We start from the raw sequence: 17,447 nt of genomic DNA, 5'->3' as shown, positions 1-17,447 counted from the left end.
GTTCCAAAGTCTTCATCTGCAGCTGGTTAGCGGAGTGCTAAGGCCATGCTGAAACTCCAGCATAGGTGTATTTTTCTTTCCAAATGCCTTCAAATCATAGTAGCTGTCATTAACCCATCAATCTTAATGTCTTTTTTTGGGGGGGGCTGCAACAGAGTGGTTTTGTCTGCTGGGCATATAGAAGTCATAAATAAGCCTTTGATAGCTCCTCATGACACATCATGGTGCTTAAAGTAATTCAGAGTGGCACATTGGTGGAAAGCATGTAACCCAAGAATATTCTTATATATTTAAGCTTTTAAAATGGTTTCAAATGCTGTTAATGTCAGAATTTCAGCATCTGGTGGAAAGGCTGGAATAAATGGCTTGTGTGTTTTATAGGTTTGCTTTTGTGTGGGTGTGTTTTAAAAAAGAAACATTCATTTGTCCTTTCAGATTCCAGTTGCCAGAATACAAAAATAATCTCCTTTTAATGAATTCAAAGTGAAAAATAAGACGGTGAAGTTGTGGGCCCATGTGTCAATTTTATACATCAAATTCACAAGTCTTCAAAATTTGAATATTAATATGCTAACTTATTTTGGTTGATTATTAATATTGATTTGATGAAAGCGTATTTTCCCGTCTGTCGTGTGAATCGCCATTGTATGGTTGTGGGTAGCGTATCGACTGACTCCCAAAGCAGCAAGTAAAAGGCCAGTTTATCTACCCTGGGCCGATATCGGCCTCCAGTCAACCAGTCAGGGTGGCTTTTGTGGGCTCACGTTGTTTATTTGAGCCCTCATTAAAATGTGGTGGGGTGGCTTTTTCCTCTCTGGGGCTCGGTGGCTACTGTGGTAGGGAGATAGGGCTCTGTGGTAGACCCCCTTGGGCTGCACACAAAAGCTGCTTTGCCCCCCATTCCTGACTGGCCACTCACCCCATGTGGGTCCACCCTGTGGCAGAGCTGCGGTTAACTACTGCCTGGTAAAAAAAAAAAACGAGTGAGGATTTCGCGTCGTTGCAGTTCACATCGTCAACCACAAGAGGGCAGAATAAGCCACAGAATCTTCCTGCAACTTTTGCCTCCATTTCTTTTCCACTGTCAGCACTTTTTCACGGGGAAGCAAGCACAGGGATGTTTGTGTGCAAAGGGTGCGTGTGTGTGTGTGTGTGTGTGTGTGTTTGGATAAAAAAGACATGTGGGTGGTAAAGCTTCAAAGTCTCACACACACAAAAAAAGGGGCATCTCTTTAAGTCCTGTGTCAACTGTGTGTTTGTTACGTCAGCTTCTTCGGGCCTCCGAGGGGCCTTTGTCGGGATGTTTAGTCTCTTTATGAGGATACAATAGCTGCCTGTTTTATTTTGTCTGTGATGGGAAAACTGTTTGACATAAAAGACTTGCTTGTGTCAGCAGCCACGCCACGCCCGGCCCACCACTTTATTTACCTGGCAGGTTGTAACTTCAGTGGGCGAATATCTGTCTGGTATGCTAAGAATGACAAATGTGTGCCTTGTAAAATTGGCATTGCGTGAAAATTCAGGAAGCCTCAAGAGTGAAGAAGTATGTTCTGTATTCACAACACTTAGTGTTAAACTGAACGAGCAGGTTTCTTTTTTGAAACTTCCATGATGAGCCTTTGAAGTTTTGCCTCTGCCTTCCATTTTCAAGCTTTATTTTTCTGCCAGCCACTGCCAAGGCCATCCATCCACCCATCCGTCCATCCATCCACGCAAAGCAGAAACTCCCTACTTGACTCCTCCCCACCACGACTCTAATTGAACCGACAACAGATTACTCTCAAATGTCCCCTACTGACTTTCCAGCTCTGTTTCAATGCCAATATTTTGTGTCAGGTTCATCCCTTTAGTAGCATCAAAATAAATGTGATAAGAGGCAATCAATTAGTGCCATATGTGTTTATTGTTCCGTATTGTGCAGGTGCAGGTTCCCTCTCCTTGCTATTTGTCTTGTGTTCATAATTTGCAATCGCTAAGATCTGCTTTTAGACTTCCTTTAGGCTCTATTGGTTTAATCATAATAAGGTATCAGGCTGCAAGATTTGTTTTTGATCTCCTAAAGATGACTTTTAGGAGAGTCTTTTTGTATGGCAGGTATATCTCCATTAAAATTGCAAATGTACCCGGATGTGTTTACTAAATGTTTTACCCTGGCGCCATTACTCAAAGGCATTTTTGTTTATACTGTAAAGTAATTAAAAATGCAAAATTGGTTGGGGAAATACTGAGAATTGAAAGGTTGTCTAACTTGTCTGTGAAAACAAGATATGCATGTCACATACGTTACAGCACACCACTTGTTTCATGTTTCTTTACAGTGACTGGCCCAGCATGCAAAAAGTACGACAGGATTGTTTTGACAATGTCGTTGTGTGGCATCAAAAAAAAAAAAGAAATACTCCTGCTTTTCCAATAAGGTTGCTGTGTAAAGATGGTTGGTTGTTTTTGAACTCAGGAGTCTTTTTGTTTTTGAGCTGACGCCTGCTTCTACTTTCAAAACCATCTTGTTTTTATAAAGGTTGTGCCTTTCTTTCTTTTTTTTTTTTTTTGCATGGAAAGGCAACTGTGGTTTTCACTGTTTCAGATCACTATAATTATTGGGTTGGTCTGGCTTTCACGGCGTGCACACGCTGGCATATGATATCCACAACGGCCACTTGGATCTACTGTATGTGACTGGGGTGGCACAAAAAACACACAAATATATATTTCAATCTTATGAACCCATTTCCTTTAGAGCATAGGTGTCAAACCCAAGGCCCAGGAGGTCAGATACGGCCCTCCACATCATTTTACGTGGTCCACAGAGACAAATGGACTTTTTGTCATGACTAAAATTACAAATTGTCATCACTTTAAAAAAAAAATAAAGCCTTGTGTCTCATCACTACATTTCCCAATGCTCTGCCTGTCTTTAATGCTGTAATGTCTCTGCAATCCATCAGCGTCCTGGTCTTAAATGCACCGGTTACCAAATTTTTCCACCGAGAGGACTGTCGCTTGCCGGGAAAGCCGCACATCATGTGTGTGTGTGTGTGTGTGTGTGTGTGTGTGTGTGTGTGTGTGTGTGTGTGTGTCCTTCCATTTTTAGAAGTCGCTACGTGCGCTTTGCACTCGTACACGAGCCTTACGGAAGCCTCCTGGGTCCATTTCTTTTGTGGTTGGACCACATACCTCAGAATCATGCTTTAGTTGGAAAAAGGTCTGTTTTATTTTCCAGACATCATAACGAGTCAAAGTCCTCCACTGTCTACCCACTGGACAGTAAAAAGCTGCACTGGCCTTGGACTCGCACACCCCCCGCACCACCACCCCCTTCAGTCTTCTCTAGGTCGCCACTGTAAAAAATCAACACCTCTCGTAGTCCAGACTGCAACTTTTCAACATCTAGATCCAATTTCTCCCGTGTGCAATCAGGACTCAGGAGGGGTGTGTCGTGTTAAGATCACCAGTGCCTTTAATTGTGCAATGACTCCACTGGAAAGGTTCCCTCCACAGTCCAGTGGCAATTCTTTTGGCCTGGTGTATGTGCTTGCTGAGATTTTCCAGTATTCTTACTTCACCACTGCCATCTGGACATATATCAGCGCCACTCCGGGACAAATAGTGCACATATCTCAGGCGGCCTCTTTTGGATGCTTGCTCTCATTTGAAGGCAGAGCAGGAAATACTAGAAGCTCGGAACAATGACTTTGGACACGACCTAATATTTACTTTTTGATTACTCATGCATACACCCCCCCTCCTCTTTCTCTTAAATCCCTCCAAATAGCTCTTTTGATGATGACGGGTTTTAATATTTTGTCCTAAAATCAATACCAGAATCTTTTTATAAGGCTTCAAAATAATTGTGGAATGTATTTAAAAATATATTTGCTTTCTCAAGACTCAAGGCAGGTTAATGACACACTAAATGTTATTTCTTTTTTTTGTCACCCCAGACCCACTATTGTGTTTTTTTTTTTTTTTGTGGGTCTCTTGGCACACTTCACACTGCAGATTTATGAACGTTTCCATTGATGGGCTTCCAGGATCTGGCTATAAACAGCATCTAAAGAGGCAATAGTGGAGCTGGCACTCAATTCCAAACTATATTACCACCCAAGCGTGCCTGCTGCTGTTCCCCTTTTGCCTGGCCCTCCTCGTAACCCCCCCTGGCCACCAGGCCGGAGGTAGGAAATCAAACCAATTACTGTTGTATTTAAAGAAAATTGGAGCAAGGCCGGAAAAGTGGGGGCATTTCCAGAGACCGCAAAAAGAAAACTGCAGGGCCACCGTTTGGCATAACACGGAATGACTGCAGTAAAGTGGAATAGCACTTCTCTGGGGGGGGGGGGGGGGGGGGGAATCAATATTTAGGTAATTTACAAAAAAATCCTTCTACATTATAATATATAGAAATTCAACATTGGGGACAAACTGAACAGTTGAATGAATATTTGAAATGTCTAAAAGACCTGCATGAAGGAGAAAGTATGATTAAAAATAAAAATATCTGCGGTGGGAGCGTCATGTCTCAAGCTGAGGTCATCTTTAATCACAAAAAAGTGATGTGATATATTCTCCCTCCATTACCTCTCCCATGTCATCCTCTGATCCGCCTCCTCGCTGTCATCTCTCAGGAAACCCCCTTCATTAGCAGGCCTTGAATGTAGCTTCTTCATTTTCCGTCCCCCCACAAGCCTTCTTTGTTCCGTGACCGATCTGTCTGTAAGATATCAGCGCTTAAAAGCAATTATTCCCAAATCTAAATGTTCCCTGTAGGACAACAAATGTTTCTCCTTTATCGTCCTCCATGCCTATTGGGTGGAAATAAAGAGGAAAGAACTGAAGGTGTCTGCTGTCTACAAGCCAAGAATCCTGACAGACTTGGAGACGCGCAAACACACACAGTTGGCTCCTTGTGTCTAACATGAGATAAAAAGTGTCTTTGCAAAAAAACCCAATTGATTTCAAATATATAAAAATGATGCCTGCACAAATTCAAGCCACTAAAACAATCCTTAGTGATTTACGGACTTGTTTGGGATGATATTTATGATGAACTGACCCTCCCACTCCAAAATATTTCTCACACATTTCAGAACACTTGTATACCCCTGCATATGAAAACCCATGATAAAGTATTGACACACATGCCTGCAGGTGCACACACACACAACACAGACACACACCACTAATACTTTGCTTTTGTCCGTGCAGGTGCATGCACAATGCACAAAATACATATACTCACAAACTTTATGTCTCACACACACACACTCACGATAAAGACGTGTAAAATGATCTCCCATTAAGGTTGAAAACAAACCAGTGAGTGGGAGGTGTCCCCTGAGGTAGTGAATATTGTGGAACCATGGGAACTGGTTTGTTGGGGGCCCGTGGCCAGCCATGGCCAGACACGGGGGTGTGAACACTGACACACACACTTGCACAAGTCCTTCTGGTGAGAGAATCACAGTGATCACTTTTTAGCACTTTGGATGCTCCGGTGATTTGGAGCCCCATTCCAAAAATTGGAACAATAAGAAAAAAATAACAATGCAAGGCGATGGCCACTCACTCTTAAAACAGACTTAAAAAACGAGGGAGATAGATCGATAGGAAGATTGCTTGATGTGAACAACAACTTTGCGTGTTCCCCCGGCCCGAGCAGGAAGTGAGCCGAGACCTGCTCCACTGGGATTTAATAATCCTCATCATTTCACTGAAAAAATAAAAGCCTGGCAGCGCGTGGCGATGTGCTCAGTGCGTGTGGATGCTAATTTCCTGTTTTATAGAGGAAGCAGCGTGCACATGTACAGATCGTTATTCTGATTTTCTGTGTGAGAAAAGAGCAAAGAGAGAGAGAGAGAAAAAAAATATCGTGTCATTTCTCATGAACGTGCATGGGAAACAACTCACGTTGTTTCTGGGAAACTGACCCACTCTTTTAGTCAAACCATATTTTGGTTCATTGCAAATCCAAAGTGTTCACTTTAAGTCCAGTTAGCACAAATGCAATAACACGACAAGTTCTTTCGCTCTATCGAGTTGCGGTTGACCCAAACTAATTCATTGAATTAAAGGCTAATTGGGTGGAGACACTTGTGGTCATTTAGCACCAAGACCAGCTTAAATGTATTCAGACATTTTTTTTTTGTTTGTGTGGCTTTAGTCATTGTTGTCCTTGGAGGTCTTAGCCTCTGGTCCACCATAGTGTGGTCTGTGGAGTTCTATTAAGGCTCTTCTGGTTTTGACTGACCGCCTTCCAAGAAATCAATGACAAGACAGACGAGTCAGCATATTTATTTTTATTTAAAAAAAAAGCATGCTATTGTTTTTTTTCTCCTTTCCACAGGGGGCAGCCGTGAGCAGGGCAGCTCACAGGTGTGGTTGAACCCCACAGGTGTGGTTGATCCCCACAGGTGTGGCTGATCAGGCTGCTTCGGGGAAGGTTTTTAAGGAGCATCCTGCCAGCGCCCACGTGCCTACCTATGAGATCTCCTCTACGGTGGTGCCGCTAGCAATGATCAAGTCAACCCTACTCGACTTGGTTTCTGCATGTGGGTCAAACAAATCGCTAAAACCATGCCAGCTACCAAATTGACCTCACACGTGTCTATTAATTGCTGTAATTATTATGCAGAAGGAAACTGAATGCACCTTCCCGTGTGGAGTTCTATCTTCACAGATTGTTTTTTTTCAAAAACGATTGCTAAAATATTTGTAGCAACCCTCAGAATTGACCTGAATATGTGTTTGAGTAAGTGCCCCTTTTTCAGCGATCCTCTGGGTCCAATGAGTCCAAACTCCATGGAGAGGAGCTCCACTGTGGGAACTCTGCTTTGCCCGCTGCATTGTCACACAGAGCGGTCTGGGTCTCTGTAGACCCAGCATTGATGAGAAACTACCTTGGCTGGGATCCCCACTTGGAGAACCCATACTTGTTTCTCTCTTCCATTTCCCGCGTAGCAGGCGTCAGTGTGAGAACGCTTGCATCACAGCTCTGGTGGTTTCTCAGCCCCTTGCCCCTGCGTTTCACCATCAAGCTGTGGGAATTTGGGTTTTGGACTGCAGCCTCTGTTCCCACCACCAGTCTGGTTAGAAAATAGACGGATCCGGTTGTAACCCGCTTCTTCTCATGGCTTTGTTTGGGGTCAGAGAGATCAGTAGGCAATTTCAGAAGCAGGTACAAACGCAATCCATTTTGGATGTTTTTCATTCAGCTTTTTGATTCCTACCTCTTCCAGACAGGAGTCCATTTAAAAAAAAATTTTTTTATCCATGCTTCCTGGGCAGTTAGAATTTTCGGAAGAACAGCATAAGCGAGATCAGAGAAGGGCTATAAAAAGAAGTTGATACCTCCAGATGAGCGCTCTCCTCTGCTCCCCACATGTGGACGAGACAGCCCGCTCTCACAGAACATCCAACGACAGCTGGAAAATCCCCCTGAGCCCCGTCTAATTGAAAGCTTATCAACTTCGCTTTGTGCTTGCTGAGCAGCGTTTTGGGGAGGGGGTATATGGTCGCTCATGCCACAGGGTGTCTCGTCGGAAGCTTTGAAAAGGACTGTCAATGGGAAGTGAACTGTCAGGAGGTACTGGGAGATCTGTCAGCAGTGGACTATCTGTGCGTGAGAGTACAAGTGTGTGTGTGTGTGTGTGTGTTGTCTCAGGCCTATAGAGGCATTGTTGGCAAAACAACAAAGCATCAAGATGTTCCTAGCTAGCCTGGATACTCTGTTTAATTCGCACACTCAAAGCATCTCAATGTATCTGGTACACACACACACACACACACATGGGCGAGGCGATACAGGAAACACGACTAGCACGTTGTTTCATTCAATCATTCTAAAATTGACACAGTTATAAAACTTTACACCCAAAATAAAACATCTATTTTAGAAATCAAGTCACTGCTCTGTATGAAATATAAAATGTCTCGTAGATATTTGAGAGAGTATCGCTCCCAGTCTGTGCGCAGTATAATTCCAACTACCTGTGATGATTTATTACTTCTCTGAAGCCGCCAGGGTGGAATTGGATTGGCTGTTTGTGCTTTTCTTTTTTGCCTTTGGTGCCACTGTGTTGACTGTAAAGGCATTTTAGAACGCCTTTGAAATTGTGCTTAATTGCCCGTCTCACTGATCGTAACGAGGCGGGCTGGTAATTAAAGAGGTTTGCTGGAAATGCCGTTTGATATGGAGGTGTCGGCCATGAATGTAATGTCACCTTATGCGTGTGTGAATAAATGCAATATAATTAGTTTGAGTTCCAATGTGCTGGCATGAAATTGTGCTCGATTAACCTTAATGATGTTTTGGTTTATGCTCAGCCAACGTTCTGGTATCTGTTTCTGCACGAGAATTCTACCCCCTGTCATCATGTTGAACATTTTTCCTTCAAACACCTTCCTGTCTTCAATTATATGAGGCCTCACAATCCAGACATGGCAGCATTAAGTTTCAATATTTTACCTATTGCTGCTTGGTATTGTTTTAAGAGCTATGAAAATAATACTGAAGAATGTGTCCATTAAGACTGATCCAAAAAATGAACTTGGGTGGGATTTTCCTCGAAGTGGGCGGTGGACCGTAATCACTTGTCATAATATTCCAGAAAAAAACCAACCATATATATATATAGATATATATATATATCTATATATATATATATAGATATATATATATATATATATGAATTTTCTATATCAATTAAGATGGTCTGAAAAAGAAATTGTAACACATTAGTTTTAATTACAGTTATTAAAAACTACATTATCTGCAAACTTTACAAGCACTCATATGGAAACATGAATGATATTAATACATACAGGAATTCTTTAAATTAACATCAGATGTACATGCTTTGAGCATAAAAACAGAGAAAGCAACTTAAGGTTTTTGGTACATTGAAAAAAAAAAAAGGGAATTCTTTTAAAAAGAAACAAACAAACGTGGCTTTTAATCCGATATACATTAAAATACAATTCACTGGTACAATTTGGTTTCCTAGTTTTACATTAAAGATGACAAGACTTACCACACATTTAGCCGTCATTTACTATTTTTTACACACATCCCCCCCATTTTTTTTGGTTTCCTGTAGCTGCATGATTGTTTTCTACAATAAAAGTCTTCAACCACATTAAAAAAGGGAGTCGGGAAGGTGCTTTTTCTCTTCAGCACAAGGAGACAGGAATGAGTCAAAGGAATAAGGCCGTGAATGATTTCCAGCAAGTACCCAAAGTCAGATGGGCTAACTTTTTCGAATGACGCTCTTGGTGGCGGAACAAGGTCTTACTACTTCATTTTTTGACCCACTACAGTCATTTTATGGAAGAGCTTCTTTTAGCTCGATACCTGATACACAGAAGATGATCCTGTGTGGGCGTATGAAATAGTGCCAGAGCCTCTGGCACCACTGATCAGTAAATTAGTCCAAAAGCAACATTGAGGGCGAGAAGAACTTCAAAGTTCTTACAGATTACTCGGAACAAAAGGCTTGTGAGCAGTTAACAGCTTTCTTCTTTGGCATAATTGCCGCTGGTGTCGGTAAGAAGATACCGCTGTGACCCCCCCACCCCTCTAGCTAGCTCTTCTAGCTAGCTCGCTATGATGCCACTATGTACATGGAAGTTACATTAGGAGCTGTGCATGTATGCCACCAGCAAATATGTACACAAATACACACACAAAAATGAATAGGATGGGGGGGGGGGGGTATTATTGGAATAGTGCAAAAATTAGGCAGATGGCTTATTAAGCGCAGGAAAGATAAAATTCTAATTTGGGAAATTGAAAGGATAAAAAGGCTTGAGCGATCCATCTCACTAACAAAGTCTGTTGGGCGTGGTTCGTCGAAAAAAAAGAAAGATTTTTAGTGCATCAAAGCTACATTGGAAAACGAAATAATAACATTAAAGCTTCGTCTTTTTTTTTTTTCATAATTTAGTTGCAATATATTACACGAATTCCAAATGTATATAGTTAACGACAAAACATGATATGCATATACTGTAAAAAATATATAGATATAAAAAGAGGAACGACGAAGAGAAATGCTTTAAGGAAGAGGGGTATACGCGCACATTTCCTTACAATTTGGCTCAAATAAATATCAAAAAGTAAACCGTGTCATCCAGTTGCAAAACACCAGACTTTTTTTCTTTCATGGAAAAAAATGCCTGAATAATAGGCAAAGGCTTATTCCTGCACAGACTAAAAAAAACTAATCAAAAAAATCAAACTCTCCTCTGTACATGCCTCCAAACATTGTCCATCATTTTTGCTCCAACTTGATTCAATGACGACGTCACAGCAGAGGATGTCCATTGTGCCCGAGCCGACCTGCATACAGCATCACCGAGGTGTCCATTTGGATAATAAATTAGGAGCAATTGTGCATACAAAGATGCTCAGGATGCAACCGGGAGTTTTGCATCGTTCCAAATGGAAGCTTAGAAAGACTGATTGCTACAGCAGTGCAGCCAAGCCTTGGAGGGATGTCTGAGTCACTCGCGGGGCAAACATTCAGTCTGGTTGCTCTCCTCCACCCATGAGGGCTGACTCAGCCTGAAGAGTCTGTCCACTATATGGCTTCTCTCAGCTCATATGGCTTTTGATAGGCTTAAAGGGTACATATGTTAGCACAGTGCAAAAATTCACGCAGAGTTTACAAAATACGTCAGCGGTCCAATGCAGAAAGTCTTGATAAGCGAGTGCTATGGAAATAAAAGACAAACATGCATCATGTATCTTTTTCTTTTTTTTGGGGGGGGGGGGGGCTTTTTTTTCTCAGTGTTCAGGATTTTGTTCATCTTCACTTTTCTACCCTTCAAGTCAATAGGGCCTCCAGACGGATTCATCCAGACGGCCCGAGGCGCTCATGGCCGTGGGGGAATTGCTGTGGCTGCCGTCGGCCTCCACGCCGTCGCTCTGGTTGTTCAGGCCCGGGTTCATCAGGCTGTTGGCTCCGCCGGGGCCCGAGGCCCCCGAGCAGGAGAGGAGACGGGTGGGGGAGCGTTCGCCCCCGGCGTTTGCCACCATGGAGAACTGGTAGGACCCAGATCCTGTGCCGTAGTACAAGTAGGAGTTGGATTGGAAGTTCTGGCTCTGGTTGTTTGAGTAAGGCGGAGGCAGGTAGGTGTGGTATCGAGACGGAGCCGACATGCTGAGGCCGCTGATGCCGGTGCTGGAAGTGTTGCTGGAGTAAGGGAAAGCCCCCGGGTAATGAATTCGGGGGTCTGAGAAGCGGGGGTCGGTCAGCGGAGACGGGAATGTGGTCCTCTGCTGGAAGAGATCCGTTGTCCCTGTTTGCACAAACATGGACATGGCTTTAGAAAAGGAGCTGTTTGCGTAGCATTTTCTCACTCGTTCAGTGCCATTGACGGTTATAGATATTGGCAGTGAACGAGTTAACTATTATCTAAAGATTTCGTGTGGGCAAAATTTATACAGGAACGGAATGAATGATGTGTTCTTGGCAATCGTCTTCATCTTCCCACAGTCTCATAAAGATGAAGGAAGCTAAGCAACCCACCTAACCCTCTTCTAAAAACACAAGGCATGCTATCTTTGTCCGCACAATGAAAAGAACCTTTGTCAGCCCCGCGATGGGCGCTTTTGTATAAACAAGAAAACTTTGTTGTGTAACTCATCATAAATCGTACCCAAGAGGCAGACGTGAAGACAATAAAGGCAAAAGGGGAAGAAAAAAAAAAAGCCCAGAACAAAGAAAGCATCTTGGCAATATCATATCAATGAATGCGTCTCATCGTCAAAGGAGGTGTCCTGCCATAACCCTCAGAACATTTCCAAAACTGCAATGTGACAAAGAAGCATATCTGAAGGCGTTGTTTGGCCTTCTGATATCATCTCAACTTCTATAGAAGCAAGCACGTGGCTCTGCCTGACTTGTCGAGTAAGTTCCCTTGTCATGCTGCCCAACAGTGACACATTTTGGACGGAGGCAATATGGCCATAAGCCATAACCGTAAACGCCCTCAATCCAGTTGACGTTCATCATAGAAACTTCCTCATACCTACTGACACCTGCTGCTTACACACACGTACACAAACACAACACACGTACGCTCGACCGAGTCCATTTGTTTAGCCGCTTTTATGTGTCCGACGTCCCCACATGACTGCAAGTGTAAAATATGGTTTTGGATGGCAGAAGAAAAAAAAAAAAGGGATCTTGTATCAGTGAAGCAAGCAGTTGCATGCAACAGCCCTGAGGGGGGAAAATGCCAAATTTGCGTGCCACAGTCTTGTTCAAATGTCTTTTCCCTATGTCTGGGGAACTGGGGTCCATTTTCAACTTCAAAAAAATATATATTTCTTTGCACTTTCCACTGGTCCTGCTGTGTGCTTTTTTTGGGCTTCTTTTTGGGGGTGTCGAGGGGTGGCGGTGTGTGTGTGTGTGTGTGTGGGGGCTGTTTCTTTTTCCAGAGTCTACCAGGCGCTGGAGTTGATATCTAATTTCACGCAAGGAAAATTGGAGCCTTCAGCTGCTGCGGATTCGGGCGAAGCCCAGTCGGCGCACTAATTCCTACCGGACTCCCGAAAGAACTCTGTCTGTCTCTTTCTCTCTGTCTGTCTCTCTTCATCTTCTTGAGTCTGTGCTATTTTTAGGTCTCAGGGTGCAGCGCCGCAGAGAGGGGAGGGGTCCCGGCGGCCCGTGGCGGCCCGTGGCGGCGTTGCGGCCCACCTCGCGCTTGATTGGAGTTGGGGGAAACGTGTTGGCTAAACTGCGGTGGGGATCTGACTCCTGTGTTCTTTCAGGGGAAACTCGACTGGACACGTATCACAACATCTTAATGGGCTTGTGCAGTCTCAAAGCTCTTGGCCGGAGGCCAAGCGGAGCTCGCTACCACCCAAAACGCTCAGCGGTACAGTAGCTCCCTCTAGAGGAAAGGGTTACATAAACTGTTGAGTAAATGAGAAGCAAAAAGATTGTCTGTTTTCTCTCGCCGCATACTTTCCTGCCCCCACCCATCTATCCATCCTAAGTACAGGCTCGGCTGTTGCGGCTGTGGTAAGTGTGGTGTATGGTTGGCAGAGGAAAAAGCGAGACTAGTAGTAGCTGCTTGTAACCTCTGCATCCCCAAACCACACATGATCTCCATTAGGCTCATCTGAAATGTGTTTGCAAGGACAGGAGAGGAGATGGACCCCAGAGGGCTCACTTGGCACAGTCTAAAGTCTGTGATGTTCACAGGCTACAAAGCGAGTAGCGGGGAACCAGAACGTTTTTTTTTTTTACAAGAACACAGTGTTCCGTTGCTCCTCTCCCTCTGAAGCGTAGCGCCACACACTTATTTCATTCTGGGGTGGAGTCCTTCGTCTCATTTTTGCTTTGCTTGAAAAAGACCACTAGTCCCAGATCGGATTGGAGCTTTGACTCATTTGCTTATAGGGGGACGGGATTTGGGTTCTTGTTAACACAAGGGCGGTGTCTCGGCACAACTGTCTTTGTCCACGCAGGAGGTGATTATTAAAGGGGGGATGCAAATCCAGGTGCTCACCTGTGAAATGTTGACATAAGCTGGATGCAAACTGTGATGGCCAGCAAACAAGCAATGTTGCCTCAGGCAAATTAGCAAAGGGAAACAAAATGGGCTGAACGGGGAATCATCTTTTTCCTCATACTTTCAATGACTTACGATGACACTGAGGTTATATTAAAGTTTGCTCAAGCTTCCGTCTGAAGTGAACAGGTTCACTTTGAATAACTGGTTTAGGTAACTAGAAACGCATGTGCTGTAAAATGAAGGTTGATAACTGGGTGTGAATGGCACAGTGTAACCAACAGGAGAGACATCTCCAATTGTTTATTCAAGTCGTGGTCAATGAATCACGTTGAATGCAAATGATTTTCAACTTTACATGTTTCACGGAGGCGGAAACATTCTTGCTTATGCTTTTCTGGTTTCCAAAAAAAAGCAAAGGCATAAAGTCATTTTCAATCGGTGACAATGTTTGTTAGTTCGAAATGGATCAAAGGGAGATCAATGTCAATGGGTCAACGTACAAATCATTGTAATCGTCGCCTTTGCGTGCGCTCGTATCGATGACTCAGCGCACGTTGTGTGGCGTGCTGCTTTGTGGTAGGTCGGGGACAAATGGGAGAATAAGAGGGCTGTTTGACAACTGAGACAACCCAAATTGCCAAGAAACAAATGAAAGAAAGGAGTGGGAGGGAAAAATGAAGATGAAGAAAGTTAAGCAGGGTGGTGGCGTCCTAGGAATGTTCCGGGCTGTTTGAGAGGCCTACGGGCAAAATGCAACAGACTCCAAAATTGTCAGAATGGCACACCCTGTGTCGTGCCCGCCTTGGAACCACTGTCTCCACTGTAATTTACCATTATTCCTTGGCCTATTTTAACAGTCAGACAGAATACAAATTTATTTTAAAATCTCTGCTTTGATAGGCGCTGCCCCTGGGCCCTGCAAACAGACCTGTTTCTCCCTATCCACAACTAGCCTGAAGTCACCTTACTACTATTTACCGCACAATTTACCGTCATTTCTGGACTATAAGCCACATCAGCTAAAATTCGGGGAAAAATCCCGGATTTTCATATATAACCTATACATTTAATTTCCATCATTTTCATAAACATCATGAAAAATCCATAGAGAAGCCGCATCGGACTATAAGCCGCAGGGTTCAGATAGCGGCTTATAGTCGGGAAAATATAGTAGTTGGCTTTCACCTCGTGACTAACAAATGAACCACACGAGCGTGTGCTTATATGTACAACCGACAAAATACATGACGTTATTTCAATTCACATGAAGTCTGGAAAAGCCATCTTTCTTGTGAGCAAAATGGAAAAAAGTCTTAGCCATTTCAGGGCTTGGCAAGGTCTTACCTGGCCATGGTCTGAGGTCCTCCTCCACCTTGCATGTCTTCAGAGAAGGGGTGTCTATCTGATCTTGCCACAGGGCTGCTGAAAAACACAATTTGCACCAACATTACATGCCATACAGTAAGTTTATTTTGGCATGCAGAAGGATGTGTAGGTGGTGAATGTGCAGGGTGAGGAAGTCAGCACCTGAGCAATATAAATAAATCTAGCCCCCCCCCTGGAAAAAAATCATGACAGACCCGTCAAACTGTCTTGGCATGTGAAGATGTGTCTTCCTGTCACAGGCTGGCCTCTGCTGACTGAGCAGTAGGCAGTGACGGCTGATTTTCTCACCACAGTGAGAAGCAGCCTTGGAGAAAACATGCCTGATGGCTGCTTGGCAGATATTTTGGGGTCTTGCAGACCAGACAATGATGGGGCAGTGGAGACTTGTGAAAGGCAGCAGGAACAGCAACGCAGCCAGTAAAGCTGTCAAGAAGCAGGTGGAGGATCGGCTGGCCCAACGCGTGGGACCCTACTTCGCACTCAGCGGCCACACCGCAAAAGGGCTGACATAAACAGGCTCTGTTTGCGTTTGGTCTGAAATGATGCACTTGACTCAAGTTCGCTTGGACGGATGAATAACAACTTTTGAAAACAAGAGACCAGTAAAATCTGTTACAATATGAATGGTCATAAAAAACGGCTACTTCTATTTGGTGCAATGAAGACAATTTGCAATTTTAACGATGCACAATTTGTCTTTGAATGATGGGGTGGGCCGTATCTGCCCCCCCCCCCCCCTCGAGCCTTGAGTTTGACACCTATGCTCTAAAGGAAAATGGTTCATAATGATGTTCACCTATAGCCGCAGTGGGCTCGGCATGTGTAAGATCCACGCTTCCCCTTCACTTCCTCTGCAAAGGACCAAATCAGCACTCAGTCCCCGAGAGGTCCTGCACTATGGCTCACAATGGCAAATTCTTACATATAAATGGCCTTATTCAGACTGCCTTGCAAGCAGCTGGTGTGATTTGCTCAAGAAAATAAACATTTCCTTCAAATATTTTGATTGGCCAGCAGACAACATCAATACCAGACGCACAGATTACCCCTGTTAATAAAAAAGGCCCACCCCTGGGTGGAGCTGGGTGGGGGGGCGAGGCTGGGGGGCTGTGAATGGGAACGAGGCGGCTCGATTGCTAATAGCCGGCTTCTCCTATGTAGTATTGAGGACATAAATAAACACTTTTTGAAGTTTACGTGCAATGGCCAGGAAGAGCCAAAATGGCGGCCGTCCGTCCTCATGACTCGGTTCGGGCGATGCAACGCTTTTTGACGAAATGAAGCGTGTCATTGAGAAACAGTCAAAGCGGGTCCTTGTGCCGGTTTCCTGTTTCACTTAGGCCTTAGGCGTCGCAACAGCGAGAGAATGCGAGCGCGTGAGCCAGCGAGAACGAAAGACGCCAACCAGAAGAGAGAGAATAGAGAGCGTGCTCGAGACGTGAGGAACATGGCCTTGGCTGGGCTACGTTGGACATTTGATATGTCTTTTGAGCCCTCACTTAGAACGTGAGCAAAAACAAACACATGGGCTGAAAATTTGCAAGTTCTTTTAGAGTTCTTGTCAACCCGCGGCCCCCTCGCACTTCCTCTCTCTCTCTCTCTCCCCCCAGACTCAATAGAGACTGTTCATGGGCACGCGTGGAGTTTCTATAATTGCAGAAACTCGGCCTAAGCCTGATGTGAAATTATAACTTATACAAACAATAGTGGCCGGTGAAGTACAACTAGCTTTCACTTCTCCTTTTTTTTCTTTTTTTTTTTTTTTCTCATACACATCGAACTTGTTTTTCTTGAAATATTTTCATTTCAAAGTATTGGTTTCAGGGTCAAAAAGAAAAGCTAACCACAAGAGAAGCTTACAGGCACCATAACAAATAAACCTCATGGCGGCCATTGACATATTGTATAAATAGTGTCGTGTTTTAAGGACTAGTTTGGTTGCGTTGGCCTCAAAGGGCCCGACTTCCTGCTGAGGTTTGGCACCAATCTTCGGCCACACTTTTAAGTCCACGCCGTAGATGGCTGACGGTGAAAATTTCCTGTCTCGCTTATGCACCTAATTGGCTGATCATGTCACTCTGGATGTGGGAATTACTCCCGTGCTCTTGGCTGTGATGCTAGTAGAGCGCCACCTCCAAGCTGGGGGGGCCAGTCGACTTGTTTATGTGGAGTAAACACTGTGGTCACTGTGGACTAGGCTGCTTCTCCATCAAACAAGATTTCCTGCGACCCAGTCCAGCTCGGCCTTACAGAACAAGAAGGCACAGCTGCAACAGATGGAGGAAGTCCGGGAATGTGCCCCAAGTCTCATTAATGGGGCGAGTGCAAAAGAATTTGGGCCGTCAAGGTTGAGTACATAAACAAATTGAGGTTGATCATTTGTGTCTCGTTCCGTGGCTGATTTTATCAAGTGACTTGATGGCAGAACGTATCTGATACTCTACTTCAGCTTTGCTTCCTCTTGTAAAAACGTGTTTATAAAACTCTTGAGTGATCGTTTGAGGCCGTGCCAAAAGCGGGTGGTTTTAGCATGAGGGGCA

At 44.1% G+C, this 17,447-nt stretch overlaps 1 protein-coding gene across 2 annotated transcripts in view; it reads right to left on the bottom strand.

Annotated features, from left to right (window-relative positions):
* Positions 1 to 8,735: 8,735 nt before the first annotated feature.
* Positions 8,736 to 17,447, bottom strand: part of runx3 (RUNX family transcription factor 3) — a 35,719-nt gene continuing 27,007 nt past the window's right edge. Inside the window, exons 6-7 of one of the 2 annotated variants that reach the window (XM_085931614.1) lie at positions 14,866 to 14,943; positions 8,736 to 11,295 (exon numbers count right to left, since the gene is read on the bottom strand). In XM_085931614.1, the coding sequence (XP_085787740.1) occupies positions 10,826 to 11,295; positions 14,866 to 14,943 (548 nt within the window). In that variant the 3' untranslated portion in view covers positions 8,736 to 10,825. The remainder of the gene's footprint in view (positions 11,296 to 14,865; positions 14,944 to 17,447) is intronic. The other variant, XM_085931615.1, reaches the window with a different exon arrangement.

The sequence above is a fragment of the Syngnathus leptorhynchus genome, chromosome 15, assembly GCF_054491065.1.
Source record: "Syngnathus leptorhynchus isolate UIUO chromosome 15, UIUO_Slep, whole genome shotgun sequence".
NCBI lineage: Eukaryota > Metazoa > Chordata > Actinopteri > Syngnathiformes > Syngnathidae > Syngnathus > Syngnathus leptorhynchus.
The sequence above is the reverse complement of the archived record's forward strand: the minus strand, read 5'-3'. Positions and strand labels throughout refer to the sequence as shown.